At 37.5% G+C, this 27,984-nt stretch overlaps 1 protein-coding gene across 1 annotated transcript in view; it reads left to right on the forward strand.

The window, feature by feature from the left end:
• The window catches only part of LOC117419781 (plexin-A4), a 248,524-nt gene that overhangs the window by 92,142 nt on the left and 128,398 nt on the right, over nucleotides 1–27,984 (forward strand). Inside the window, exon 4 of the mRNA XM_058985937.1 lies at nucleotides 24,642–24,773. Within this exon, the coding sequence (XP_058841920.1) occupies nucleotides 24,642–24,773 (132 nt within the window). The remainder of the gene's footprint in view (nucleotides 1–24,641; nucleotides 24,774–27,984) is intronic.

Here is a 27,984-nt window from a genome sequence, read left to right on the forward strand (position 1 = left end):
TTTCATTTAGTTTATATTCAACATGAATCTACAATATTGTGTAATAGGGTAATTTTGTAGCTGTTCAGTTCTGGATGGATTTAGATGACACATTAACAGTCCTCTTAGTCCCAGTTTAAAGCCTAAAAAGAAAGGGGTCTTTGAAAATGACGTTTCCCAGAGATCTGAGCTCTGCTGCCAAGGAATTCTTGTAGCCCATCTCCTGGTTTTCCTTTGGCTGCCTGGCCTTATCTGTGCTTTCTTCACTGCTGGACAAAGAGCTGTTAGCTCATGGGATTAAAAACAAAGGGGATGTTGTAAATATAAGAGAGAGATAAAAAGCAACAGGAATTGCACCCCCCACTAGTTTGAAAGTGAACAGTTGACTGAAATTTCAGGTTATTAAGGACTTAGTGATTTTTCAAAGTGTTGTTGCTATGTTATTGAAACCATTGTTCACATGTTATCTCTGTACTGTATTGAAGTACAGTATCAAGCCAGTAAGAAACAGGCCATTAACAGTGTGTGTGAGTATAAGTAGATGGAGCAAGTCCAAATTTGCCAGATGTTGGATGTTATCTTATGGCCAAGAGCCAAATTTCAATTTTTTTCTTTCTTTTTTTTTCTGAATCAGCGATATTGTTGTGTGAGGAGGGCCTAAGGGTATGTTCTACACCATGTAGTCATAAAGTGTTTCCAATATATGATCTAAACATTATTATATGAAATATATTAAGAATGTGTATAATTAAGTACCCCAATCTAGGGAACAAATTCAGTGTCACAACTGTAGTTTATTAAACACACAGTAGATATGTTTATTTATTTGAGCAAATATACATATTTGCCTATTGAGTGTGCTTGTTGTTTCTGTAATTGTAAGTGGAGTTTATTGAGGAAATTCACTTGGGCACCAGGGTCAATACTCTGCCCTTCCAACATGAGCTGTGTAATCTTTAATGTATGGCAAGCAGATGGTTTTGTTTTATTACATGTCTTCTGACGGATGGCACCTCCTGCTGCACAGCACTGTTGAGTTGTGAGATAAGGGAATGTGGCCGTCCACTCGTCCTCAGCAGAGCATGTGAAGGCTCCAAGGCTTTTATTTCCCCAGTCCGCTCCGCTCGTGCTCCTCTCTGGTGCTTCTAATTCTGCAGCCAGCTCCGCTCCACTGCTAGTGTAAATCGCTTCCAAAGTGTAGAGATGTGCGAACCGGTTCCTTTTGAAATCGGGTACCTGGTTCCTGCTTTGGTACCGACGAAATGGATACAAATATGGATCCGGTTCCAGTGAGTGCTATTATGTTTTCAGTAAAACTGATGATTAAAACATTCATTAATTTCTGTCAAATACATTTGATAACTATAATTGACACTTAGTTTTTATATGTTTTTTTTTTAATTATTTATTTCCCTGGAGAATACTTCAATCTCACTTTTACATGAAGTGATGGAAACGCTTTGGGTAAAGTGAATCTTCTGCACCTCGAGGGGATCATTCGCAAGACAACCCCAAGCCGAACACGACATGATTTCAGCAATCTAAAAAAGTAATTTAAACCCAAACCGATGAGAACGTATTTCGGCTCGTGATCCTAACATACTGACCCTTTTGCACATACCATGTGGTTAAAGATCTTTTTAATTGTAGAAGAAATTTGCAATTAACATGGTTCATATGCAGCCACACAATGGCTTTCGTTGTTGTAATAAAACTCTTACTGTGCAAATTGGATATTATTATTGATTGTTTTGTTAACTTTAATTATACAGGGCAATTTCATAGATTGCACAATATTGTCTGAGCATCGCAAAAGCTGCATCGTTTATGGATCAGATCTTACATGTACGGTGTCAAATATTTTTCCTTTGCAAAACATCTTTTGGAGAGGCTGTTGGAGTGGGAAGCGGTGCCAGAGGCTTTTCACGCTCATGCTCCACTCAGGCACTTTACCAACTCCACTCCACGCTGTCAGCAAAATGGTCCCGCTCCACTTCTCACTCCGCTCCGCTCACATGCCCTGGTCCTCAGGCAGGATATGAGTCTATTACCTCATGCTTCAGTGGCAAGTATGTCATCAGAGCTGGGTCACTAACTTCCAACTCATTTTAATGTATGTGTCCTTGGATTTTCTGCAGTGCTACATTTTCAAATGACTGTACATTACACAGTACTGTAAATGATTAAAAAAATGCAACATTTTTGTAGTATATTATCAGAGATTAGCACAGCAATGAGGGAATTTATGGCTAAGTTATTGGACTGCTGCTGGAGCCTTTCTAAAAGGGGGTGGGGGGCAAGGTGAGGTTGCGTGTGTAGTATAACCACTGGAAAATGTTTGCTAATTTTAAATTAACCACAGTTTATGAAAAAAGCATGTTAATACACAACAGTGCCTCACCACCACACAGAGTAAAAGTAAGGGGGCCAAACCATATTCTGCCCCCCAGTAGGAAAATGGGGGGTAGCACTGTATATTATATAACAATGTCCTGTAGCAGGCTTATGTAATCTTTATTCATTCTAGATGTTGCCACGTTTGACAGTCATCTTCAATTTAGTACAGTATGGTACCCTTGACCCATTACTCCACCCACAGTCCATAAATACATGAAATCTGTTAACTATGTGTCATGCTTTTAGGCATTTTTTTCCCTTTTGATTTAAAAAAAAAAGATTGCAAGCAGTTAAATAATGTAACAGTTCTTTCTGTTCCAAATGTTTATGCTACTTCTATGGAATTATTACAGCCATCCAGCATAGCTCTGTTTTGAGTTCACTGATGTGAGTTGAGGCCTGGTACTGTACAGCTTCATAAAAAATAATAAACACATTTTTAAAAAAAGGTGTGTAACCCAATCAGAGGCAGTTTCTTTCCTATGACTGTTTCTAATTTCTTTTTTTCTTTTTAATATTTAACTTACCATTTTATATCATGCATTTAAATCTTCATAAAAGACTGGGGATTAATAGCGCAGATTCTGAAACCCTCTGTTAGTTCACCAACCTGGTACAGTATTTTACAAGATCCAGGTTTCCCCTCACAACTTTTGAAACATAAGGATGAATTTCAACCCACAACCATACTGCATGAGCAATAATTTAGCAGTTTGGTGATATGGACCATTATTCACTTTATTTTACTTGTGACACTAGAACCCAGCACTCAATGGAAAAGACATGGCATGAATCAACAATTCCACTCAGTTCTCTCAACTGTGCCAGTATCTAGTCTCTTTAGATTAGTTATTTAAATCATGGGAAAAGGTTAGGCTTGACCAAGCTCTGTTAAATTGCCTGAGCTGGGAGGCACACATCTCGCTAAAACAAATGTCCCTCTAAAGCTGAGTTGAATATTGATTTATGCTCTTAAGTCTAATTTAGGATAATTTGTTATTATTGTATCCTATCAGTAATAGCATTGGCAATAGTACAAATAGGTAGATTAAAAGTGTGCAGTTTGGTTTTTTTAATTAAGTGGAAATATCATCACACATTTATTGGTTGGTAGTCTACAAGGTGGTAAGTGGTTGGGTTTTGCAATGCTTTATTGCTATGTCTGTGTGTTAATAATTCACTTTCAAGCAGATCCTTTTACATTCTTTGTATGCTGCTTTGCTTTGTGTCTTACTGAGACAAGAAGCCTGTCATGCCTCTAAAATAAAACATTGGTACAGTAACCCTGTTAATATTTTAGAGTCAGTGATACATGATATTTTTATTTTACCCTTGTGTATAAGCTAATTGGTTTACTGTCATTTTGTGTTTCAAAGGCAAAGGATGCATGGTAATTTGAGCTATGGACATGGAGAATTTGCATTATCTTTGACGGATAACTGAATTCTGGATCAAGTAATTTCAATTTGTTAGTCCTTGAAGTACTGTGACTTGGTCCAGAAGATCAACCAAAATGGTCATAATGGTATTTTGTGAGTTAGTAATATTTTGTTGTAGGTTATGAGCACGGACCCCTGGTACTGTAGCATAATGTGACATTCTGTAGAGACTAAGGGCAAGAAAAGGGCAAATGCCCCAAGCTGGCCTTGAGGCTAAAAATATATAAGGAAAAAGTTGCCATTTTATCTCAATTGTTAACTTTTGTTTCAAGCAAGCAATGGTCCTTGTCAAATTGATTTGTTATGCATTCTATTTATGTTTCTGTCACCTCAAAAAATAAAAAAAATAACAAAAATAATTATATATATATATATGGAGATGGAGCAAATTCAAAGACATCAACCTCCTGAGCTTCAAACCAATTGGCTCACTAGTTTTAAACTGGAACCATTTCTAGTGCGTTTCTGTCCGTGTACTGAATCGAACCAGTTTAAAGAGTGAATGCTAATTGCCACCTGCATTGATGAACACTAATTGCATTTAAAAAGAAACTTTGTAAAAATGACTTAAGTACAACATGTTTCACACATGTGTCTATTTGTTTTGTTTGCATGTATGTAAGACACATTTAATTTAATAATCAAACATTCTACTCCAAGACATTAGACCAAAGATGTGAATTCTACATATTTTTTTTTACAGATAGATTGTATCTTGTCTGCAGTAAGCACTTTTAAGCATGCAGCTTGCTATAATAATTGTTTAATGGGGAGATTCCATGTTTTGTGAAAATCCATATAATAGAGTTTGGAATGCTTAAAAAAAAAGCAGCAAGCACAGTAGAAATTCAAAAGAAAGAAACCACAAGCTCAACTTGAACTTGAATCCACCTAAACTAGAAACCCTCCCTGAAGGCTGTCTAGGATTTTTGGCCGGTAGGCGCATCATGTTGGAATGAGTGGTTACTATAGCAACCTAAGTAGGCTTCACTCAGAGTGGACTCTTCATCTGTTCCGTTACTAACTCTTTAGATCAAAGATGAAAATGTAAGGTATGGGGGTCTTTGCTGCTGTGTGACGTTCTGTTTCATCCAGGTTCCTGGCTCAAAAATAGATGACATGCCAAGCTGCTTTCCCATGATAGATTTATAAGCCAATTACCCAAGTGGTGACATATAGAAAAATGAATTTTCTGTGGCTCTGTAATACCAGTTATTTTGTCTTATATTCTTTCTTTCTTGTGCTTTTTTGGCCCTGGTAAATACAGTGTATTAGTAGTAAGCCATTTTGCAAGCCTTTTTGGAGATGGTGCTTTGGGTTATAGCATTCTGTATTGTATTCATTGGTGTGTGGTTTTTTTTTTGTTTTCTTTTTATTGCTAGCAAGTGCCCATAATAAAGTGTAAAATGTGTAACCTAAGACTGCTCAGACAAGATATACATGGTTTAACAAGAAATGTTAGTGCTTTTTTAAAGTTGTTTGTTTACAACCAAAAGTGAGTGACATTCCACCTATTTCCTTTAATATATTTGGGGATGAAACTCCAGATAACTGGTACAACACCAACTTTGAGTGAAGACAGCAGACCACCTGAACAGCAGACCACCTGAAAAAAAAAAATAGAAAATAAAATAAGTGCACCAGCAACTGTCAAGACTAGACACATAACAGTAGATGAGGAACAGCTAAATGAATTGAAAGAAATCAAAGATTTGAAAAAAAAACACAAAAAACTACAGCATGGGTCGTTAATGTACTGGTTTTAAAGAAACAAATGTGCATATTCATTTTAAGGAAATAAGTAAAAAAACAATCTCAACAACATTAAGTCAATTTTATGCCAGTGCAAGAAGTTCAACTGGGTAGTCAGTCTCCAGTTTTATATCGCTGAGAGCTGGACTAAATAGATATTTTAACAGTAGAAGTTTTAACATCTCTGCTGACAGCAAGTTTAAAACCCTCAAGAACATATTCCTGTCAGTCAGGAAAACTTAGAAAAGCAGGTAAAGACAAGGCCAGACACCACCCCCCGAATTACCGGCCTGGATTTGAGGCGTCTGCAGGAAACCTGAGGCTGTCCCCTGACACCGTGGTCGGATTGGTGCGTAAAGTCTGGTTCGATCTTCAACTTAATCTGGCATGATTTGGGCGCGACGGTGTCCAACAACTAAAAAAAACATCTTTCGAGATCCGAAAGGATGAAAACAGACTTGAATTTATAATGAGTACACAAACTCACACCAAGATCCAGCTTCAGCCTCCATCGCAGTATATATTAAAGTATGCACAGCCCAACAAAGGAAAACCATTAAACTGCACATCATTGCTGTTTTTTGTTAAATTTGGTTGCTAGAGAGATGGTAAAAGGATACTGCTGTGTTGTTGAATTTTCTGATGGTCTCAAAACTCAGGCGGGTTAGGGAGGTAAAACCAGTAGGGTCTGTTTCTCCTCATCACACCACAGTGGACACTACTGACCATGTGCCTAGTGAGCTGTGGCGGACACCTGCAGGGTTGGCCCTTGTCCTCCAGAGGCTCGTTGGCATTGAGTTCCTGGGTGTAAAAGAGAAAGCTGGCTTTGACATGGGATCAGAGGACGCCAACTGAATCTTCAGTTCTCATGAGCTGTGTGGGGAATTGCTGCAGTAAGGAAACATAATTGAACATTCTAAAGGAGAGAAAATTGGGGGCACTCCTAATAAAAAAGTAAATAAATAAAAAATGCAGCTGTGTAAATCAAATTGTCTACATTCTTGCTTACTGAAGGGGAGACAAGGCTGTTTCCTTGGAATTCTGTTAGTATGCAATGCTTATACTATGTTGCGAATTCTTTTTACTGCACTGCATATTGCTACAGTACATACATTTGGCTACTATACTGAGGATATGCCAGTTAGATATGTGATGCACTGTTAACATTCACATGCTTTAGCAATGTTGTTACTGGCCAAATTGAAAGAATGTTAAGCTATTATGTCGTGTCACTTTTAGCAGTCAAACTAAATATTCTATTTACTCTCAACCTCAGCAAATCCCAACTCCTGTTAGGAGCCATTCAAATATTTCTGTAGACTAATATTTCTTACCGTACTTGGTAATAAGAGGATTTTGACTTCTAAACTAAGAATAACAGTCCCAGTTTTGTAGTTCCAAAGGAAATATATTTAGGGAAGTCCTAAGTTTGCAGGCCAAAGTAAATGTTGGTATTTATATCTGTCAGAATGATTGATTGTCCAGCAAGGCAGCTTAGCTCTATTTCAGAGGCAAAGGTAGTCCTGTGCTCGTTTTTCCAATTATCTTGGCATTTTGAAAATGGAGTTCACGGAGGCTCCTGTGGGAATTTTAAAGCAGTTGTTTTTATTTATTGCTGGTTGCTTAATTTCATTTAGCTCAGGCTTCTGGATGTGCAAAGATCATTGCAGCTCTAACCACAATGTGTTTGGTTGGTTTGATTATTTTTCTATTGTGTTTTGAAAGACTGTAGCAACAATTGGCATATGTGATTGCATACAATCTAGTTAAGGGGACTAATGTAAGGATAATTGGGATTTGTGATTCTGCAAGGTTTCAATAGGGAGTTTTCAACTTGCTTCTAGAAAGCCCTGGACATGCATCACATGCATTCCAGAACAGAAATACATTGAAACAATGCATGCCATGCTTTCAGCTGAGCAAGGATCCCTTCATCCCAGATTCTCAAGTTGCCTTTTACCATAGGCCTCACTTGTGTCTGGAAGTTACTTCTTTCCAGCATTGCCTCAGCAATTGGTCTCAGTCGACTATTTTTTTTTTCCAAGATTAAATAATGAATGTATGGTTCTGCAAGGTATATTTATTCACTTGGCACTTGAAGGTATTTTAGTCTTAATTTCTGTGACACAATCTAGTTTGAAGCACACAATATGGCTTTTGAAATGTATTATGCTTGTGGATTGACATTGCCTTTTGTTAAGTGCTTTCATCATAATTCCTAATCTCTAACCTTCAAAGAACTGGGGGTTCCTTGAAGGTGGTGGTAGTGGTGGTGGTGGTGGGGTGGGATATTGTACTTTGGAGGGGCAGGGGGGCTGACCAGAGGAGCTACTGAACAATAGTGCTTGAAGCAAGGGTTCTGGGATTGTGGCACCAGCTTTTGTCCATTTGGAATCCTCACTCAATATGCTTAGTAAATTTCAAAGCCTGTTTAGCAGAGCATGTCAGCTTATAGACTGACACCCAGGTCATGTTTTACAAAAGATCGCTATTATGAAGACTGAGTTTTTAGGTCTATTTTTTATATTGTAGAACATCTTGGAATTAATTTCCATTGTGTGATTGTTTTCTTTAGTGATGCTCAACTCTTTTTAATAAACATGATTTCTATAAAATGAATTTGGACATTAATATTGTAGCAGGCACTGCCAAGTTTGTTTGAAGATCTGTAGGCTATGAATACAGCAATCTGATTTAAATCTTAAGCTTCTTACTTTAGGCTGCCCTAAAGCGTGTTTTATTGCGTCTCTTAGTAAGAAATATTATCCTGTGGCAGAATTTTAAGAAGAGAAAGCAGATTGTTTTAATTTTATTTTGCTGTGAAGAATGGTTTGGTTTATTTGAAGATAATGAAAAGAATGGAGAATTGTGTTATCCTGATGCTCCTCACTGCTGAAAAGGGATTTTATTTATTACAATTAAACTTTTTCATTTATAAAACATGTCAAGGGACTGTTGAGATGAGAGTATTATGCATATGTTATTGTTGCATATCCAATATACTAACTTGCAACAGTCATTGCATTTAGTAGCCTTGTTGAAATAGCCTTCAAGAATCATATTGCATTTCCCCAGACTTGCTTGTAACCCAAGCATTCACAAAAGTTAGACATTTAGGATATTGTAAGGACATTTATTTAAATATTTTCTAACATTGGTTGTGCAACGTTTGCACCCTGCTTTGTGATGCTCATTGCCTTGTGATAAAATATGTATCACGTAAATCAAAGAACTGGCTGTATATAACACCTACCAATTGGTTTTCCATTATGTATCACATAATCTGATAATAAAAAAGTTAAAAGCTTTTGCCAATGAAGCCACAAATTCACCTTTATTTTGCCATTAATTCCTAAATTAGAATGCATCTCCCTTTACACATCAAGCTCCTCTGCATTATTCATTGGTCTCACTATTAACATCTCCTTCTTTTTGTATAGTTGGTTGATGCAGAATAAAGCTTCTCATTAAAATGTTAAGGTGTTCTTTTCAAGTGATCCAGAACCCGTTGCATCTTTTAAAGAGATACAGGCTTAATTAGGTCCGTGGCTATTGGCTGTCTAATCGCATGGCAGGCCCATATCGCCCACTGAAGCTCAGCCATGAAGAGTGCGGACAAAAGGGTGAAACCTCTTGTGTTTGTTGGGTTGCTCAGACTTTTAAAACAAACACTAGTATGAGCAATATTACACACTGAATCCTTTTTTTTATTATTTTATGTTGTATTTATGCCGAGTGTTATTGCCAATGGAATGTGTGTACGGTTGTGTTTACAATATACACCAAGATATTTTGTTCTGTGTTGTATTCATCTAAACCATTGTCATTTTGTTGGAGAGAAAGAAACACATTAACCACTTCATAGAGGTACACACACCAGGCAGATGCCTTTTATTGTGTTTGATGCACAGAGGTGTGCGTTGTGCTGCTATAGAATTCACTTCTTGGTTGTACCCAGGTACATTTCATGAGCCATTGTAATGCACTTACCTTATTAACCTAGACATATATGCCAGCTTGCAGGTGAGTTTCTCTAGTGGTGCCTGTTTCACTGAGCACCAAAGCATGCTGTTCAACTTAGAATAATGAATAGGACTGATAGCCTGCCAACTAATTCAGTGAGGCTGAACCCTGTTTTTCTTCAGGACTTCAATCCTCCATCTGTGAAGATTTTAAAATTACTTTGTCATAACACAATGCGCACATGGAGGTAATATAAAGGAAACCACCATCTGTTACAGCTTGAATGGCATGTACTGTACATCATCAACTGTATTGGCATTTCAGAACGCAGAGTACTAGATACAGTACCTGCAATGTTTGTATGCATTCCTCTTTCCTCCGTTGGCAATACAAGTCCTGTATGTAGCGTATCAGCTTTAACAAATTAAAGTTTGTGCTGTGTGCTTGTCTAGCTGCAGGGAATATTGCACTTGTATTTTCAGCTTGTAGGCTGCCATTCAATGCTTTCAGCACAGGATGGATTTGAGTTAATTACATCAAATGGTCTGTGAATTCCCCAAAAGTACTGGAGGAACAATGTTGGAAACACACAAAAAGAGAAATGTTTTGATCTACAGTACCGCGATTAAATTATCTGCCAGTTCATGCGTTTGCCAGAGGATTTTCTACCAGTGGCCAGTACAGCCCACTGGACTATTGTCTTAGGGTATAGATGTCTAAAGCCTTTAAGTATCACTACCCTATAGTAATCACAAGCAATACTGTAATATGATCTTCAGCTAATCTTCCATATCAACGATTACTTTGAGTTCTCAAAAACATCCTTGACTTTAAGAAACATCAATCTAGAAAATGTACCTCTCTATATTAGAAAAGCACCATATCATTAATTTATTTTTCAGTCTGACTTAACTTGGATTCACCTCAATAAAGAGGCATTAGAAGCCAAGCTCATCTCAGATTATCGTAAATTAAAAAAATACTAAAATGGAAGGGTGGAGGGGGCATTTTTTATTGGAAAACCTTGTTAAACTGGAAAGAGAAGAAAATCAATATGTTCTAGAACATTTTGCATTAGAAAATATAAATCTTCGTTTTGACACGTTGTTTTGAAAATATAAATCTTTGTTATCCCACTTTGCATACTGCACTGGAATGTCTTCATTAGAATAGCTGTATGTTAACAGGTTTCCAAAACTGGAAAGCCATCAATAAGAGGTTAAAAAAAAAAAAAAAAAAAAAAAAAATTGTGTGTGTTCAATCTTCAGCATGTTACTACTAAATTAATTTTCTTGCTGTGGAGATTGAAATTAAATATTTTCCCCTCAGGCAGATATTGTATATCTTTACATTTTGCGTTTGACTTTTAGGATACTACTGGAGACCTTAATAACATTTACACAGATGCTTGTGCTTCAGCACAAATGGTATTTAAGAAAAGACCAAAGATTTCCTTTGGGCACATCTGAGATGTGAGCATGCCCCCCCCCCACACACACACACCAGCCCAGTTCTCTCTTAGGTTCCTGTTGGTAAATTGAATTAAATGAGAGATGAAGACTGACATTTGAGCGCATTAAGAATCTCCCCATATTAATATGCACTATTGAGTGGCGAGACTACACCGGCCTGTGTTATGATATGGGCTCTAGGTGATTTTCTCTTATTAATGTGGTGCTGGTTGTCTGCCAGGACACAGGTACTGCAGCAGCTGTCTTGAAATATTGTCTGTTTTCAATCTCAAAGGAAAATGCTTGAGGACAAAGGTGCAGGACAGAGTGGGGCCACAGATACCGGAACGCAAACATGGTATCTCCTTCTGTGCAGTGCATTTGAAGCTACTGTAATTATCCCGAGCACCCCCAGAAGCACGAATACTCATTCCCAAACACAACCCATCTCCATGTGGTGGTTGACGTAAAGCCATTTAAACATATTAGCCCTTTGTTAATGCATGCTTGTTTCAGGGAAAGTGAACTGTATTTATACTGGGAAGCACTTTATTTTCCGAGTATGTATGAATTTGTCTACTGTAAAGCCTTTAGAAAAATCAGGGTCATTTAAGGAGGAATTTCCCTGTGGGGATTGGTGTACAGTACTAGACATGACCATCCTTGATGGGCCTTTTATCATCCTTAACAATTTTATGTTATGTGGCATTATTATTATTATTATTATTATTATTATTATTATTATTATTATGTTTACTTGTAATGCATATTCAGGAAGGGCTTTTTAGCTTTTTGTTCTTTTTTGGTGGATGTTGCTTGTATCTCCACCCTCGCACCGCAGTGGTGGAATGACCTTCCTACAGATGTCAGGACTGCCCAGTCCCTGACCATCTTCCGGTGCCTCCTCAAGACTCACCTCTTCAGACAGCACCTGTAGAACTCCTCTTTACTCTGTGCTTTACTTGCTCTTATCTGCTCCCTATTTTACTGCATTTAATCCTGTACTTTAGAGTACTGTAATCTGTCAAGTGTCATTTAATCTAATTTAATTATATCCTGATGTAACTATCACTGACACTGTTATCTGCTCCGTTATTGAATCATATTGTCATATACTTGTACTTGCTAGAACCAAAGTCATTGTATTTTATCTTGCTCTTAATTGTATTAATACTTGTTCTGTGATTCTTGAAATGTATTTTTGTTTACGACTGTAAGTCGCCCTGGATAAGGGTGTCTGCTAAGAAATAATAATAATAATAATAATAATAACTGAACAGTAGTTGGTCTTATACAGTGGCTGGTGTATCTTTTGCTAAGCATTGATTTTTCGCTCAAGGTTAGGGTTAGGGTTAGGGTTAGGGTTAGGGTTAAATTGCCAATCGTGTTTTTCCCTAGTGGTTTGCAGATGTACCAAATAGGTTGTGTGGCAGCATTTTCAGGAGAGAACGGGTTTGGCTGAAGATAGAAACATGGTGGAGTTTGAGGCATTTTAGACAGGTGTTTGGGGGGGGGGGGGGGGGCAGTTTACCGCTACAGTTTCCAATCAAAACAGGCAGCTGTGTCTAGTGGAAGGTTCATTTAACCAAAAGATTGAGTTTGTTTTATTGGTAGCAACTGCACCATGATGGAAAACTGTACCACTCGTATAGATCTGGCTGATTATGAGCATTAAATGCATTGTCCTAGATACAATGTGGTATTGTCTGTAGTGTTTGTGACAGACGAGAGACTGACAGCTCCATAACTAAATCCACCTAAGCCACTGCAGCTGAAGGGAGCACAGTTACTGTTGCTGTTTCAAAGGAAAGATATTGTCTGCTGTGCAGTAGATTATTATCGTTTTAAGATTATTTATTTGTTTTCCTTGTCATTCACTTACATTTAATACACAGCCCTTATAAGTTATGATTGTAATGTTGTCACAGATCTGCTGAATGTTATTGCACATTTGAGAGCAGACAATGTAAGGGCAGTTGAACTGAAGATTGTTTAAATCGAGGGTGTCCAGTTTCTGTACTTTTTTATGGCTTTTGATGTCTAGCCCAAAGCTACTGCCAGGTCCCCATGTCTGTCACATTTTGATTTGGGTTAACACAGAACCAGTACAATGGACAGAGGATTGGAGCCACACTATCAACACAAAGTATCAACATTCTTTTCAGGAATGCAAAAGTTTCATTCTTTTTTTTCAGCTCTGATGTCAGGTGACCAGAGATTCACTTCCACTAGAAAAATTACAATTATACTATACTACCATTATACTACCAGTAACTATAGCAAGTATGGAAATATAGTTGATTGGGTTTCTTGAAACACAAAATGCCACAAGGAGACATTGATTCTGTTATTATCATTATCAATTGTAATTAGTAATGTATAATAAGACGAGAATGACTCATGATTAGACATTAGAGCATTGTATTTATTGATTCCAAAGATCACATGCAAAAAGAACACATTGACATTTGACATGCAATGTAGCTACGAGCATAACAGCAGTTAAATAACTGGCCAGGTTACCTGTCCTACTGGGAGTCGCATGTCCATAACCTCTTCGGTAGTCAGAGAGGGACTGGAAGTTGTTCAGTAGCGTGTCTAAAATAAGCATTTCTAAGCTCCCAGTATTTATACCAAGCTATCACAAAGCCCACATGCCAAAAAGCTTGTCTGCTCTTTTAGTCCGGTAACTCCCTAATGTCTTGCAACCTTTGTACATTTTTATTATTATTATTTGTTTATTTAGCAGATGCCTTTATCCAAGGCGACTTACAGAGACTAGGGTGTGTGAACTATGCATCAGCTGCAGAGTCACTTACAATTACGTCTCACCTGAAAGACGGAGCACAAGGAGGTTAAGTGACTTGCTCAGGGTCACACAATGAGTCAGTGGTTGAGGTGGGATTTGAACCGGGGACCTCCTGGTTACAAGCCCTTTTCTTTAACCACTGGACCACACAGCCTCATATTCTTCATGTGTAAACCACAAATGTATTTCATGGTACTTTTTCAACTCCAAACCATGTAGAAGCAATTTCCTGTTCTGTCACAAAACAGACATTTTAGCACAGGTAGTGTTTTTCCACTTTCAAGTCATTGAACTCCAGTATTCAGTTCCTTACCTCACATTATTTTGTATACAACTGTAAATCGCCCTGGGTAAAGGCGTCTACTAAGAAATAAATAATAATTATTATTTTTCTACACCATAAGTTAGACGCTTTAATGCCATATAGGAGATGCTGGTGTTTTGACAGCTCGCTGTCGTTTGATTGGAATCCTGGGTTAATTTTTGTGGGTTTGGAGGAAAAGTTTCCTGAGATCCTCATTTTCAAGTTTGGTAGTCATCACTCTGAATTAGCTGCTAAATAGCTGTTGTGCTTCGCATTCGCCTCTGCATGCAGTGGTTTCTAAAAAGGCTGTTAGTGATTGCTTAACCTCTTCAACTACTACTTGGACAGATCCAACCTGCAAGCTTTTAACATACCAAAAGAATTTAACTCAGGAATAACTACAAGCCCCATATTCTTAGCAATGTTTTGCTTTCTATTTCTGTTTTCTAATTTTTTCCTCAGTCCTGTTGAATGCAGTTTATTTCTCTATTTTTTTCTTTTCATTGTTTTCCTTCCTTCTACCATATGTCACTGTCACTTTTTTTCTTTCACTTCCCTAGCTTGTTTTCTGTTAGTCTGCTTTTTACCCATTTTCAATTACAGTGTAATCTTTTTCTACAGAGTGTTATATATTAAGCCCCGGTTCAGTATTTGTTAAATGTCTACTTTAGATTCCTTTACATTTATGCAGGCTCTCTGATGAATGCACTTTTAAGTCCTGTTCTATTAAAGCCCTGTGATGAATAACATATCTGTTTTCAATTGAATTAAAAGTGAAATTCATGAGGTAAGGCCTTTTTTTTAGTCGCATAATCAAGTTTAAACACATTTTAAAAATGTATTTTTGGAAATAAAAAAAAAACAGCATTCTCAATCTCAAACATGTGCAGATTTTGTGCTTGGCTGAGTTTCAAGGCATCAGTTAAAACTGCTACAGTTTTGATCATTTAAAAGTAATAAATGTATATGTGAATTTTAACATGTTTAGAAATTAAAACAATACAATAGTAAGGTGAATTATAATCACAAATACAAGTGTGAATAGAAACTTTATTGAAGCCACATTTGGTCTGAGTATTGCAGGATATGGATGCTATAATAATGGCTTATTTATTTTAAACATAGCCTACTGCCATCCCACAAGCACTGGTTAAAGGAATTAATAGGTTAAATATTCTCATAAATACATTGACTTACAGCTTGACTTGTGTGCTGATAAGTGTTTCTTAAAAATCAAATCTTCCTTTTAAAATCTAGGATCAATGTATGAGACTATAGAATCCCTTAGATGTCTCATTTTAGTTTTTACTTAATCTTGACAAACTGTTTTTAAAAACATTTTCAGCAAACGTAATTGCCATGCAAAGTGTAAGAACCTGTGGCAATGTGAAAATATGCTGAATTTAGAAAGTTATGCTTAAATTGATTCCAGTGTGCTCAATGCTGTCCATGTTGTTTCTGCCCGTCTTTCAGAATTGACATATGTATCAGGGCCTGGAAATTATTTATAAGAGAGAGTAATTGAGTTTTATGTTCAGTGCCTCTAGTATTGCCGCTGATATTTACGCCACGTCATGCCATTTAACTGCCTTATTGTCCATTTAGGTTTCCACATTACATTCCTTTATTTATTCCTGCTGACAGATTTAATAATTTCCATCCCCTTGTCACTCCCCTGTCAAATTGAAATTGATTGGATTAAGTTTCTCATTGTACATGCAGATTCATGTCATCTCCAATCTGCTGTCCGCACGCACGTCCCTGTTAGTATGAATTTCCAATCACAGGGCGCTGAGAGGAAACATTATACCGACTTGATAGTATTATTGCAAAAACGGTTCTCTAGCACAGGGGTGTGTTTGGATGGCAGTGCTGAAACTAAATCTGTCTGCATCATACGCAGAGTCCCTCCAGACACAAGCACGAAATACATTATTTAGTTCTTAAAGCCACCGTAAATATTTTTTTTCTGGATCAAATACAGACAAATGCAGTAATATAGTACGCATTGGCATGGAATTATATTGTACAGCATTACTACTGTGCCAAGCATTTTTTGTATTAATATCAAGGCATATAAAAAGAATAGAAGCTGATGCCTGTTGACAAATGTGTCGTCAATATTAAACTTGAATAATGAACTAAATGACTCTCTGGACTCCCCATGTATAACGAAAAACAAAATCACACTGGATATGTAAACCAGGAATGACAGAGGCTTAATAGTTAATCAATTGAATAAGCAGGTTTGCCCACCAATTTTATCGTCAGTGTTCAACTTGTACTGTGATGAGGGTCTAGAGTATCTGACTCATACTCTTGGGTTCAGTATCCTTCTGGTCAGCCTCAGCAGAGTGTGAAGTAAGTGCAAATAGAGTGCAAAACTGGAAGAGTTTTCAGGACCTTGGTCAGCGACCAGCGGAGCTGTGTTCAACACAGTCCCAGACACATCTGACTCAGAATGCAACCAGTTAATATAAGGACTAAATTAGGTGATTTGTTAGCAAATGCACTGCCTCTAATAATTCACATACGGTAACAGAAACCATGTCTGATATCTGACATTTTATAGTTATTTATTTCAATTATGTTTCAAATGTCCAGCAGGTGGCATTGGGGTATATATATATATATATATATATATATATATATATATATATATATATATATATATATATATATAGCTCTGTTGTGATATCCTGTCAGGGTAGACTGTGAAATCCAACACTGTATCTAAACCCGAATATAATTGAATTTCAGAAGATAATTAAAGTCATAAATCACCCAGAAATACATAAATAAAACAATTAAGAAACAGTGATAACGTCAGTCATGGATTTCCAATTTGGCATTGCATTTCTCTGTATAAGCAATACAATATCCAAAGCTGCTATGTTCATCATTATTTCACTAAGTGACTATAGCATTGTTATCATTCCTGTGCTGTGGGAAATTGCTGTTAAAAAACACTAGAAGGTAATTGGCTAACCAGCCCTTCTTTGTTGTTGGCTTATTAAAGAGGAATTTGGTACAGGTATAAAATATCAGTTATCTTAACTTGGATATTCTTCTGCTGTGTAGATTCACTTTGGATTTCATTTTTCTGTTTGTCATCACATCCTGGTGACTTTTTTTTAAAACTGAGAAGTTTCCAGTATGAGTTGAAAACTGAGCAGTCAGTGTCTTTTTTTTCTTTTTTCTTTTCTAACTCACAGGTACGTACATTTCTATCACACACAAAGAGGCCTACAGGGAATAAAAGGACAACCCATAAAGATAAAGCATGGATCAAGATGCAGTTCAAAATAGTGTTACAATGCTAAATTAGATCAATAATTACAAGAGAACAAAACAAAAAAAATGTATTCCGATAACCATGAGATGCTTCACAGAGACCCATGAACAACAGGCAGAACATTCCATAACCTTAAGGCTGTGCTAGAATAGAAAATAAAGAAAATGACAACACAAGACCGCAAGGCACCCTTGAGCCCAGCCTCAAACCTATGTAGACGGGCACACCATAATACCGGAAGAAGATTAAAAAAAAAAATCCAGTCAGCCCTGCAGAGCCCTGACATCCTCTGGTATTTAGATAATTCCCAGAGGAAATAACAGATCACTGACCTTTTAGTTTCTCACTACTCAGGTGTTTTTTGACAGAGTGGAGGTCAAGAGAGCATTTAGGTTAGTCTTCTGGAGTTCCCTTTTATTTGAAGCAATATTGGAGAGATGAGACCTTTTTTGCTTAAGGATAAACCTAGATTACCAGGGCTGAGAATTCCCGGTGGATGATTTCTATCAAATATTAAGTTCTAAGTAGGTCATCTTTGCTTGGGGTCCCAGTGGCTTGCTCTTGAAGAAGATAACATTGTCTGTTTCCTGTCTCTTCCTTGTCCTGCGATACTTGTCTGCTCCCCTGCCCTCTTACTTTTGGGCGATACGGGGAAAGTGGTCAATCCAATAGGGCTAGTCCCATGTCTCTCCCATGTTTTGAATACTTTCTGTTTCTCAGTTGAGAAATCAAACAGATTGGCATGACTGGCCTTTTCTGGGATATGTTTGAGAGGGCCTGTGACAGAAATAGAATGATTATTGATGGTAACTCTCCCTCCCAGCATGTGAGAGTGCTAAGTAACGGGAAGAGAGTACCCTGGACTGGTTGGCCTGACATTTCATTCCCAGGGTTAAAAGGAAGTCGTCATCTAGAAAGGGGGAGGAGCTTCGGTGCACTAACTCATCGACCCGGCAGGGAAATGATGTGGCAGACGTGGATTGGAGGAGCGGCTGCAATAGTTTACCAAGGGGCCATATGTGACTGTACAAATAGGGGTCGAAGTGACGTAATTTGTTCTTTCGTTTTGGTTAAACAACCCGGAAGAACCTGTGTTTACTTACTGTGAAATATAACGTGAGTGTTTTTTGTTTGTTTTGTCTTGTCTAAAAATACTGTTTGTTATTGTTTAGACGGCTAACACGATTCGGAGCTGTTGCCAAAGGCCAGCACCAACCCGGACAACATCACTGCACTTTGTTTCATTAAGGACTGTATATTCACAACGAGCACTAGAGCACGCACTGTGGACTTGTGTTTGTGTTTGTTACGTGTGGGTGAATAAGAACGGGACTTTTTATTATTTGGGAACCAACCGTGAATTTAAGTAGAGCAACACACCGCTGTATTGACTGTTACCATTGTTTATTAGTTACTGTTACGCCATCAGGCAATTGGATTACAAACCATTAAACAACATTGCACCTGGATTATAATCGTATGTCTGTTTATTGATCACCTGCACATTGTTAAGCACTTTGCCACAGGGCCTATGGCCTGTTTTACAACTGTTGTGTCATAACTAAGGCACAAACAGGTATTACAGTAGCCATTTTTAATTAGATTTTTTTTTCTACAATAAAATAATAGCTTGAATTTTAAAAGGACTATTAGGTTTGAATTACTGTACATTTTAATGCATTAGTGCTGGCCTGTGTTTCCTGATGTGTATAATAGATATATAGATATCTGCTGCTGTTGACCTACGATTCTATAGGCTTAATATTACCTCTAGTAATACCTACACAGTCAGTTGCTTCTTTTACTAAAGCAATATGGACCCATATGAACGGTCTGTCCATCTTCTCCAAACTTTTATCATCGTCAAATTCACTCTTTAGGCAAAAATAGTGCAGCGCTTTGCCATTATGTTAGAAAAAGCATGATTTGTTTTCTGATATATTTATTGTACTTGGTGCCGCATGCCATTTTCTCATGCAGGGCAAATAGGCAGTTGAAACATTAAGATTTCACCTGTTCCAAATGAGATGGTTTGTGCAGATTTTTCTAAAATTAAATTTCCGATGTGGCATGACTAACTGCCCTGTCAGTACTGATGTCAGTCACTTAGAATGTCTTCTGGCCCCTGTCTCCTTAGAAATCATTAAGCAGGGGTTTATATATTTTCAAAACCTGTTAGTTCAACCTCAATGAGCATGTTTCAAAAGAAATAGACAGGCCGCCTTAGCATCTTCTGATGGGTAACAGAACTGTGAAATCAGAAAGTATTAGTTTTCAGTATCAATCCATCAGAATGAGTTGTCCTTTTTAAATATTCCAGTCAAGGTGAATTGAAGATGGTTTTGAATACAGCCACTGGATGAAAAGTTTGTCTAATTTGTAATTTTTGTTTTTTATAACTAGGACGTCTAGTTTTCGGGTTTTATTTTTGATCACATGATGTCCCTTTAAACATATTTTGAGCCGATTTGCTTTCTTAATCAAACACTAATTACCAAAGGAAGTTGTTTCTTTTTACCCTCATATCTTGATTGAGTTAACAAATGACATGCATTGATCTCACCTGATTGTACTTGAACCTTTATTTGCCAAATTCAGTTTATTAATTTTCACTGCATTAGTTTCTGGTAGTGCATCGCTAATTTAAACAATCTGGTATTCAGTTATGGCTTAACAATTTTTTTTATATATATAAATGTAGTCGTTGCCAGTGATTTTACCCCAGTTTTCTCCCCAATTTGGAATCGCCAATTGTATTTATTAATCCCTGTTCACTGCTGCAACTCCCTGGTGACTCGGAACGGCGGCTGACACACGCGTCCTCCAAAACGTGTCCCTGCCAAGCCGTCTTTTTTACACTGCAGATCCACAGCAAAGCCATCAGACCTATAGAGCCGGAGGACAACACAGATCTGAGTGGCTCCACAGCAGACACACAGGCGCCCTATCAGCCACAGGAGTCACTCGTGCGTAGTGAACCGTGGATTGCCCTGCTGACCTATGCCATCCCTACCCGGGTGGCGCTCGGCCAATTGTGCGCCCCCCCCTGGGAACTCTAGGTCACGGTCTGCAATGACATAGCCTGGATTCGAACTGGAGATCTCCAGGCTATAGGGCGCATCCACCCGGCTTAACTATTAATTAAGGTTTAAAGGGAGGGAGAGAGATGGAAAATAAGAATCGGAAACTAGAAGCCCTACTTATAACAGCATAAGAAAAGAAAATCTGTCCGGTAGATACTTGTTACCTGCTTCAGTTTTCCCGAAGCATTTTATTAACTTGTATAACACAGGTAAAATGATGTGTTGCATATAAATCAATATAGCTACGTGGTTTATCCAAAATCATGGATTGCTCATAATTAGACCTTAACATCATTAGGCAGTATCATTTGTCTCTTAGCAACAAAAATGTGTGTCAATAGATGCACCCACTGACTTGCATTATATTCATAAAGAGAGGAATGTATATTAAAAAGTAATAAAGTATTGCATCTGTTGTGTTCTATTTCATTATCCCAGTGGATTTGATTACTAGCTGGTATAGATGTTTTTTTGCTTTTGGCCTTTTATGTGTACTGATTTTCTACAACACATTGTACTGGATCTCATTTTTTTCCCCCCCAGACATTGGAATAATCTGCAAAGCACCTCCTGGGTTTCTCTGCTCAGGGTCTCCAGACACCAGCTAAGAGACACTGTTTAGGTATACACTGTACTGTTCTTGCTGCTTGGGTCTTCTATGGTGAAGGTTTGGCTTAAGTACTTGCTTAGTCTGTTTAACAGTCCTTTAGTGGCATGGGTTAGGTGATCAAAACTAGACTACTAATAATGCAGGAAGACACGTGGCAGTTAAATATGACTAGACGTAGTGTTCGACACTGAGCCTTTATTCTCACAAAATCACTATGTTTCAATTAAGTGCTGTTATCTGTGTCACTGAATATAATAACTTGGAAGCAGTGCCCCTCTGCATACATTATAAAACAAAAAAATAAGTGAAAGAATAAAAACACATTTCTTTCAATCAGCTTCAAACTATACAGTGGATCCTATGTATTGTACACCCTGCCCATACCATGTGCAAGCTTTTTGCACAAGTCAGAGGGGTATCTTTCTCTCAATAGGTCAGTTTTAATTGCTCAGTACTTGAAGGCTGTTGTTTTGTGCACCCTTTTCTACTTCATTGGATTTTTAACTGGAGATAGTTAAAACCATTTCTACCCCTGGGTTAAAACGTTGAATCAAAATTCAACATCAACATTCAGCTTTGCTATACAAGGGGAATATTGTTGAAATTATTGGAGGGTGTCAATGTTCTGACTAACCCCCACTATACACTGTATGCACTGTCCTCCGATTTTAGTTGTTGAAGAGGAGTCTGTACTTTTGTTAGTTAAACTTTGTATATAAAGCTATAGCAAGAAGGGTTTGGATTGAAGATTGGAAGGATTTTGTTGCAAAATACAATGGAATATAAAGGATGTTTTAATATTTTAATTTAAAGGGTTTTCTTTTTAAACCCAGTGTCCATACTGTATGCAACTGTATACTCCACAGATCCACCTGCTTAGCAGTAGAAAATCTATACAAAGCTGGTGTGATCATTCCATTCAGGCTATTCAGGATATGGCACATGGCAAAGGATTTTTTTTTAAATCAGAAATGTACACATTTGTCTGTAATATGAAACAGAGTTTCTGTTATATGTCTTTGCTGATTTGAATGAGAGCTTTAAAGATAAGCAATTTTAGAGTCTTTTTCTAAAAAATAATACCGGTGCATCCTGCATAAACTAAAAGTATTATTTGATAACAAACACAGATTAAACAAAAAGAGCCTTTGGCCAGCATCATCACTGCATGAAACACCAGCCCATGTTGTTTTCACAACTGATGCTCAGCTGCTTTCACACCTTCTGGTCTCTGACATAAGCAACATGCAATTACAGTGCCTATAACATCGTAAGTTTAAGCGCCAATGTAATTTCATATATATGAAAGTATATGACATGTAATACTGAAGTCCTTAATTGTCTTGGTTGAAAGTCAACAACATTGTATTACCTGTATTAATACAAAAAAACAGTTAATTTTAACAGAATGATTATTTTTAATACATGGGACAGTTTATCCTTTAAACTCTTAGGCTTTAAAATGCAATACCATATTGTACTGTAGGGATGTTAAGATAGTCTTAATGCTCAGGCCACTGAAGTACAGTAAATCCAGCTTGTTTTTTTATGCCAGGATGAACAAGCTTAGTTTCTTATACAATGTGAAAGCAGAACATGCTTAAGGAAGATCATTTAGCAAGTTGCATCATAAGTGTCTCACTGCAGGGAGGGATTATTCTCAAGCAAACAGGCTGCTGCTACCGGGAGCAACCTTGGCCAGCTACAGTAACCTTTGAGATATTGAACTCATTTTTAAACAGATTATTATTTTCTGAAGTAGGAATAGTTATGACACTAGTCTCTTCTACCAAACTCAATGCAATTGTTTAATATTACCATGTGTCTTTACTCCCTTTATCTTTCCTAACAAAAGAAAAAAATCATTGGTGTAGAGGTTTTGCGGTTTCCTAATTTTACCACCAGGTGGATTGGATGTGAACTGGGAGCAGACTTGACTGATTTAAATACTGCAGAACAGCTTATACTACAGTCAGTCAAGTTCCACTCTAGAACATCTGCAGTCTTTTTTTTTATTGAACACCATTTCATATTTATTGACCAAGATATTTATTTTCTACAGAAAATAATCCTTATTCACACCTTTTCAAGAAACAAATCTGATGTCTTCTGCTACAACATCTCCATGATTATTATGCATCATATTGTATATCACAACAGTGATGCACTCCCTGTACTGGGGAATGGTTCGATGGTCCTTCATTCATTTAAAGCCAGTAGGGGTCCTGATTTGAAATTAGGATTAACAACTGTTGTTCAAAAGCAGCATTAAAAAGGCATTTTAAAGGTCATTATTACACAAGCAGTAACAAACATATATATGTTTAAATGTATTCGTAAGAGCATATCATTATGTTCAAATATTATTAGAAGCTGCTAAACCTGCATGTTTTTTTGTATAAAAATTGTTTTTATGATATTATAATGTACAGCAAACCTGTAAATAAATATGTCCAGCCAATAAAGAGTGAAAATGAATCTCCTTACGAGACAATGATCTAATAATGTTGGGACAAGTTATGTTATGTGGTTTAATCTGTAATTTGTTTTAGATTTTGCCTGCTTTGAAGTTTTAGAATTCAATTCACAAAGCCTGAATAGTTCCATATTATTAATCTAATTTCACTGATCCAGATACTGCTAAATGTATATGACATGTTGCAACACATTACTTATCTGATCTGGGAGGATACATGTTGAATGAGGCCAAGTCTGTGCAACATTTTGACTTTCCTGCTTTTTGCTTCAAGAACAGATTGTTATGTGAATGAATTAACAATAAACAAGGGAGGTAAAAAAAATCAGACAAAGGCTTGCTTGCGTTGATTTAAGGGATGTATAGATTTAGTTCCTACAGTATATATGACATTTATTTTTTAAATAATTGTGCTCTGCTTTGCTGCTATACTACATACTACTATACTACTAAAAAGTCAAGGAAATACAAGTCAACATTCAACTTATTTTCAAAACTGACCTTGACTGTTAAATACAGCCCTGTATGCTGTAGTCTTGTCAAGACAAAGATGAAAAGTAGTGAAACCTGAAACTAACTGGTCATCAAAGAGACGGAACATTTGTGACTCAGTTTGTGACCGATTTTGCTACTTGTAAATAACATGAATCAGTGAGGACATGATGGCAATGCACCTGGTAAAGGGAGCCTAGATTTCAGAGCAGACATCTCTTTTCTGAACAGAGCTTGGATGGCCCATTAGGGCATCAAGCCCAGAGGCTACTTCAGTAAGGTGCAACATGAGAGCATAAAAATGAATCTAAAACAGATGTTTGCTTTATTGGCTTTGTGTTCACATTACAGGCTTTTATCTGAGACAATGCTGGTAATGAAAGGCAGTCTGTAGCAGCCAATAATAATCAAATTGGAAATAGGCTTGATATTGTTAGATGTCTGCGGGGGTCTAGAGGAGTCAAACATTTTCCAGCTTCACTGATTTAAATTGGTGCACTCTCTCTCCCTTAGCCCTATGGAACCTGCTATACGCACTTGAACAATTGGCTATCTAATTTTAGTTCTAATAACCTCTTTGTTTTGTTTTAGATCAGAGTTGATGGGCCTTCCCAGGGTACCCTGCAGTACGAGACCGTTCAAGTGGTGGAAAATGGTCCAATTTTGCGGGATATGGCCTTTTCAGCGGATCAGCAATACCTGTATCTCATGTCTGAAAAGCAGGTGAGTCATTTGCTAGTTGGTTATCATTATATGAGCGATTTTGTTTTTTTGGTGGCTCTGATGGATATACTGTAAGTAACCTGGCCATTAGAGTGGGCTAAATCACTCACTTGAATTGCAGAAGCAGTGGAGTTTTGTTCTAAAATTATATATATAATAATTTGGAACATAAGCTCACAGTAATGGGAAATAAGAAGTGGCATTAATTTGCTTGTGAAAATGTGTGTGCAGTGCCATGCTGGGAAGAGATTACTCTATCACAGATTTGTTTATGTACCTACCTACCAACTAGCACAGTGACTGCCATAGTTGCCCTTAGATTTGAAAGCTGTTAATTGGACACAGCCCAGATTAAGGGGACAGGAGGATAAATGAATGCTGTGTGCAATGTGTTGCTGAGCCCTGATGACCCTGAGGGACTTAGGAGTAGACAACAGATAATTATATATTGGAAATAGGTTGAATGAAATTGTATGTCATATTTAGTGTTCCACATATTTGGTTTTTATCTTTAAAAACATTTTTGGAGTTTAGTTTATAAATATTAAAGTAGGGATAAAATCGGTAAAAAATTGTTTTTAATTGAAACATCGGTAAAAATCTGAAAAAAAAAATAATAAATTAATAAATTCTCAGTATACACACTTTACATATGGAATATGATGCGTAGCAGTTCTGGTATCTGATTAAGTTTAATGTCCCTGGCATGTATGATGAAGCAGAATTTGTGCATTTTCCCAAGTTAGCTGGTACTTTGCGAACGTTTGGGCAATCGCTGTGCTGACGGAAACAGTATCTACAGAAGGTATGAACATGACATCAGCACAAAATAAGCCAGGTTTATTCGCCTTGAAATCATAAAAATAAAAGAAACTTGACAGAACTGGACAGTCCAAGTCAACAGAGAGACGTCAAAAGTCACACTGGACATTTCCATCACTGTGTTCCATAAGCGCTTTTTTTTTTTTTTTTTTTTTTTTTTAATTTAGTAGTCGCCAATTCGTTTTTTGTTCATTTCTCCCCAATTTAGTAGTGTCCAATTATTTTTAGGCTCAGCTCACCGCTACTACCCCTGCGCTAACTCGGGAGGGGCGAAGACGCACACACGCTGTCCTCCAAAGCGTGTGCCGTTAGCTGCCCGCTTTTTTACACACTGCAGACTCACCATGCAGCCACCCAGAGCTACAGTGTTGGAGGACAACGCAGCCTTGGGCTGCTTACAGGCAAGCCCGCAGGCGCCCGGCCAGACCATAGGGGTCGCAGGTGCGCAGTGAGCCGAGGACACCCTGGCCGACCTAACCCTCCCTCCCCCCAGGCGGCGCTCAGCCAGTTGTGCACCTCTCCCTGGGAGCTCCCGTCCTCGGTCGGCAAAGGAATAGCCTGGACTCGAACCGGCGAAGTCCAGACTATAGGGCGCATCCTGCACTCTACGCGAGTGCTTTTGCTGGATGTGCCACTTGGGAGCCCTCGTTCCATTAGCTTAACAACTAAAGCATCATCATTTTCTGTCAAATATTTACGATTAAGACTGTCAGCGTTAGGCAATGTTTTAGCTGATGGACAGTACTGCCGCATGAAGTCACCAAAACACAGATCTCTGAAATAAACAGTGGCTGTCCAGCAAAGCACACCGCTCCTGACAAACTGGTGAACACAGTCATTCTGCGCGCACACTTTTATTAAAGCGAGTGTAAAAGCTGCAGAAATTGATTGCTTGTCTCTCCAGTTAACTTTTCTTGTTTTAGTTTAACATGTCTCTTACTTTGAGTATGTTTGTTTATTCTGTCAGCACGAACATGTACCTCACTGCAGCAGTATTTGCAGCGCTATGCATCCTCTGCCTTATCTGTCCCACTTCTGCTATTTGGCTTTTTGTATACTTCTAAACATTATTTTTCTTTTGAACAATAAACTGATTTACATTTTCTCTCCATTCCTCATCCACTCAAAATATTGTATTTTCGTGTAAGTATTTCAATTTAGTTTTTGATCAAGCTAGTTACTACGCCCAGCAATTGCCACAATAATAGGACTTTGATTGGCCAACAGAATCAGGTGATCATGTGTTTGTGACAGAGAACCAATGAGCAACGTTTTAAAAGTCATTGATCCTCTGACATATAAACGTACCTGCTGTGTACTAGGATGCTATTTAAGGCTGCTTATTACAATGTTGGAGTCAAAATTTAAACAGCATTTGACTCAAAATATTGTGTATTTCCAATAAAATAGTACTTGGAAAAAATTGAATAGTAGACAACAAATCATGTATAAATCAGTAAAAACCAAGGTTCAGTTAAAAAAAAAAGAAATCCTGAAATTGTCCAGTAAAATTCGGAATAAACCGTAAATGCAAAACACTAGTCATATTTAATAAACTGGGCTGTGACAACTGAACCCATTGCTATATGAATGGTAAATGTCCTATATGAGTCCTATATGAATGGTAAATGTATAACTTGTTTAAAACAAGTATGCACAGTAGTGTGTGTTTGTCTAATGCTGGATTACCTCAGAGTATCGACTTTCTGTAAGGAAACATTTATTAAGATTATACAAAAATATGAATATACTGTATAGACATCTGTGATATATGCAATTGTCAAATTCACATGGTTGCTTTTTTATTCTTTGTCAGAAAAAATGCTTAAGTTGGATATCCCATAATTTGTGTTTCCTGTAGATATAACCGCTTATTTCAGTCAGTAACAATGGAGATAGCTTAGTCTTAGTGGGGTGCTTCCGCAGTTTTTATTTTTTATTTTTATTTGAACAGAATCTAATCTTATTCCCTCAAGGGCAGACTGATACTGGTAGTGGCATTCGTGAAGACACCTTTCACAGAATCCAAAAGGTGATGACTTTAAAATCTACTGGGATGAACATTTGAATTCCTAGAGGGTTGTTTTTTGCCCATTGGAGAAAAAGTCTGTTTATCCATGAGTGGCATCTAAAACAGCTTCAGAGCTGAATTGTACCACCTTCCCTCACATATTCTCTTGTAAATATGAGAAGCAATACTGAACATTTTAAGACACCATTTTACCCCGTCAGACCAGAAGCAGGAAATAAATAAACAAAGACTTGGAGTTTTGGTGAAGCTGAGCGCGTGATCGCGCTCAGCATTTAATAATTAACAGAACAGAAAATAAAAGGTTTTAAACACAAAACAGGACACGGCACTTTACGCCAAAATAAAGAGACAAACAAA

This window comes from Acipenser ruthenus, chromosome 14 (genome assembly GCF_902713425.1).
Source record: "Acipenser ruthenus chromosome 14, fAciRut3.2 maternal haplotype, whole genome shotgun sequence".
Classification (NCBI taxonomy): Eukaryota; Metazoa; Chordata; class Actinopteri; order Acipenseriformes; family Acipenseridae; genus Acipenser; species Acipenser ruthenus.